General features: G+C 42.7%; 1 protein-coding gene across 1 annotated transcript in view; it reads right to left on the reverse strand.

Annotated features, from left to right (window-relative positions):
• Nucleotides 1-6: 6 nt before the first annotated feature.
• The window catches only part of rims3 (regulating synaptic membrane exocytosis 3), a gene marked incomplete at its 5' end in the record, with an annotated part of 49,666 nt that continues 47,699 nt past the window's right edge, over nt 7-1,973 (reverse strand). The window contains 1 exon segment of the mRNA XM_014011196.1: nt 7-1,379. Coding sequence (XP_013866650.1) covers nt 1,167-1,379 — 213 coding nt within the window. The 3' untranslated portion in view covers nt 7-1,166.

Raw genomic sequence — 1,973 nt, forward strand, 5'->3', positions numbered from 1 at the left:
AAAAAAAAAAAAAAACCTCAACAAAGAATAAAAGAACCTCACCTGGAGCTATTTACATGTTTACACATTTACAGCAGGTTTCAGAGGGACAGACCAGCAAACACAAAAAGAGCCACAGGGTGAGTGCTCACCGTTTTCCCTCCCCGTGTCCAACACTGAGCAGGAAGAAGAATTTATGACATCAAAAACGAGGGAACTGGAAGTCCAAAGGAGTCCAGGTGCTGGTAGACAAAGTGAGCCCGTGGCGCCCGCTTGGCCGTGGAACACAAACCCCACGCCGACGAGCCTGATCCTCCGAGGGCGAAGGCAGCAGCGTAAATTCAGCAGCTGACCGACACTGTTCTCTTCGGCGGATAGCGGACCCCCTGACTCTCCAGACAAAGTCAAAGCAGCACTGCGCTCCTGCTCGCACCAGTCGCGGCAAGCGAAAATAAAAAGACTGAAGAACTTCAAAGTGTCTCGCAAGCAAACATGCAAACTGCAGCTGATACATGAGTAAAGACAAAAAAGTATTTAACTACCTATTCAGATATATCTGTATATAAACTCTGCCCTGTGAAAATTATAGAATAGCAGTGTTGCTACCTCACATAACAGCCATTATGTGAATATTTGCACTTGTTAGCCAGGTTTGTGTGTTTTACTTATAGTTTTGAGCTTATATGTGTAAAATTTGTTGTCTTTTTATTTATTTATATATATATTTTTTTGCATTACATCTAAGTCATTGACTCTGCTACATATTCATACTTTATATAGTGTACTACTTCACCTACTACTTATAGTAATAACAACAATAACAATTGCTTTGGTTTTAAAAAATAAAGTTTTTTCTCAGTTTGGCATAGAGAGTTTAGAAACTGGCATCGGGATGGCCCTGGAATGAGATGCGCAGGGTGTGGCACCGGGTGTGTGGTGAAATGCTGAAATGTGTGGATGGATTGGGGGAAAAAAAGGGAGGGACTGCATGTTCAGGTAATTTATGTGGATTTAGATTTTGCTGCTCATTTTGTCAGCTCGGGTTAATTAATGGGTGAAAACAGGAGCGATACTCCTTCCTGAAGGATACGGCAGCCTGGGAGTGTGTGTTTATAAGTGTATGCTTGTTGCGCTTTAAAGACAGTCGTCACGTGTAAACACCACCCGGGCTTGTGCCTGCTGAGTGTCTAGGTGCACGAGGGGCTGGTGGCGCTCTCCAGGGAGGACTGCGAGAGGCGTCTGGTGAGGGGTCCGATGCTGGGGTCTGCCAGGGAGGAGGTAGGGAACAGCTTGTACCAGCCGCTGACTGTGGCGGAGAGGTCCAAGTCCTCCAGAAGGATCTGGGCCATTCCCATGAAGCACTTGTGGTCCATACGCCCGTAATCCCCCCATACTATTACCTGGGGGAGACAAGACAGTGATAGCTTTACCAGCCTGTGTTGCAGAAGCTTGGAGTTGATTTTGGCACCTTAAAAAGGTAAACTGCATTGTCCTCAGGTCTGTATTGTAGAATTATATGGATATTTTTTAAAACTCTTTTGGCTCGGATATCAAACTGTTTCTGCAGGAATAACCAGGTAATGCAAAACTGATGAGAAATTAGTAATATATTCTGTATCTTACAGTACTGAAAGAAGAAAAGGCTTGAGTTTGGTTCAGTCCTTCTCATTACTGCTGCATAATTGTTTCACACAAAATACAGCATTTTAACTTCATGTATTAAAAAGGTTTTAAAAATGACAATTTTTGAAAAAAACAAGCTGGATCCTGAGCATGGTGCTTTTCCAGACGGTTTGCTAATTTTAGCACAAAACTCCTTCACCTCCAAACCACCCTCTAAAACAGTGGCTCCCAACGTTTTTAGACTTGTGTACCCCCTGAGCCATTTTGTCATGCCACTAGTACACTTTCAGTAAAATGTTATGATGATTCTCCAAAACTATAATGTACAACAACTTATTATTAAATGAAAATTATTATTTAACCCCCTAGAA

Source organism: Austrofundulus limnaeus, unplaced genomic scaffold (genome assembly GCF_001266775.1).
Source record: "Austrofundulus limnaeus strain Quisiro unplaced genomic scaffold, Austrofundulus_limnaeus-1.0 Scaffold78, whole genome shotgun sequence".
Taxonomy (NCBI): Eukaryota; Metazoa; Chordata; class Actinopteri; order Cyprinodontiformes; family Rivulidae; genus Austrofundulus; species Austrofundulus limnaeus.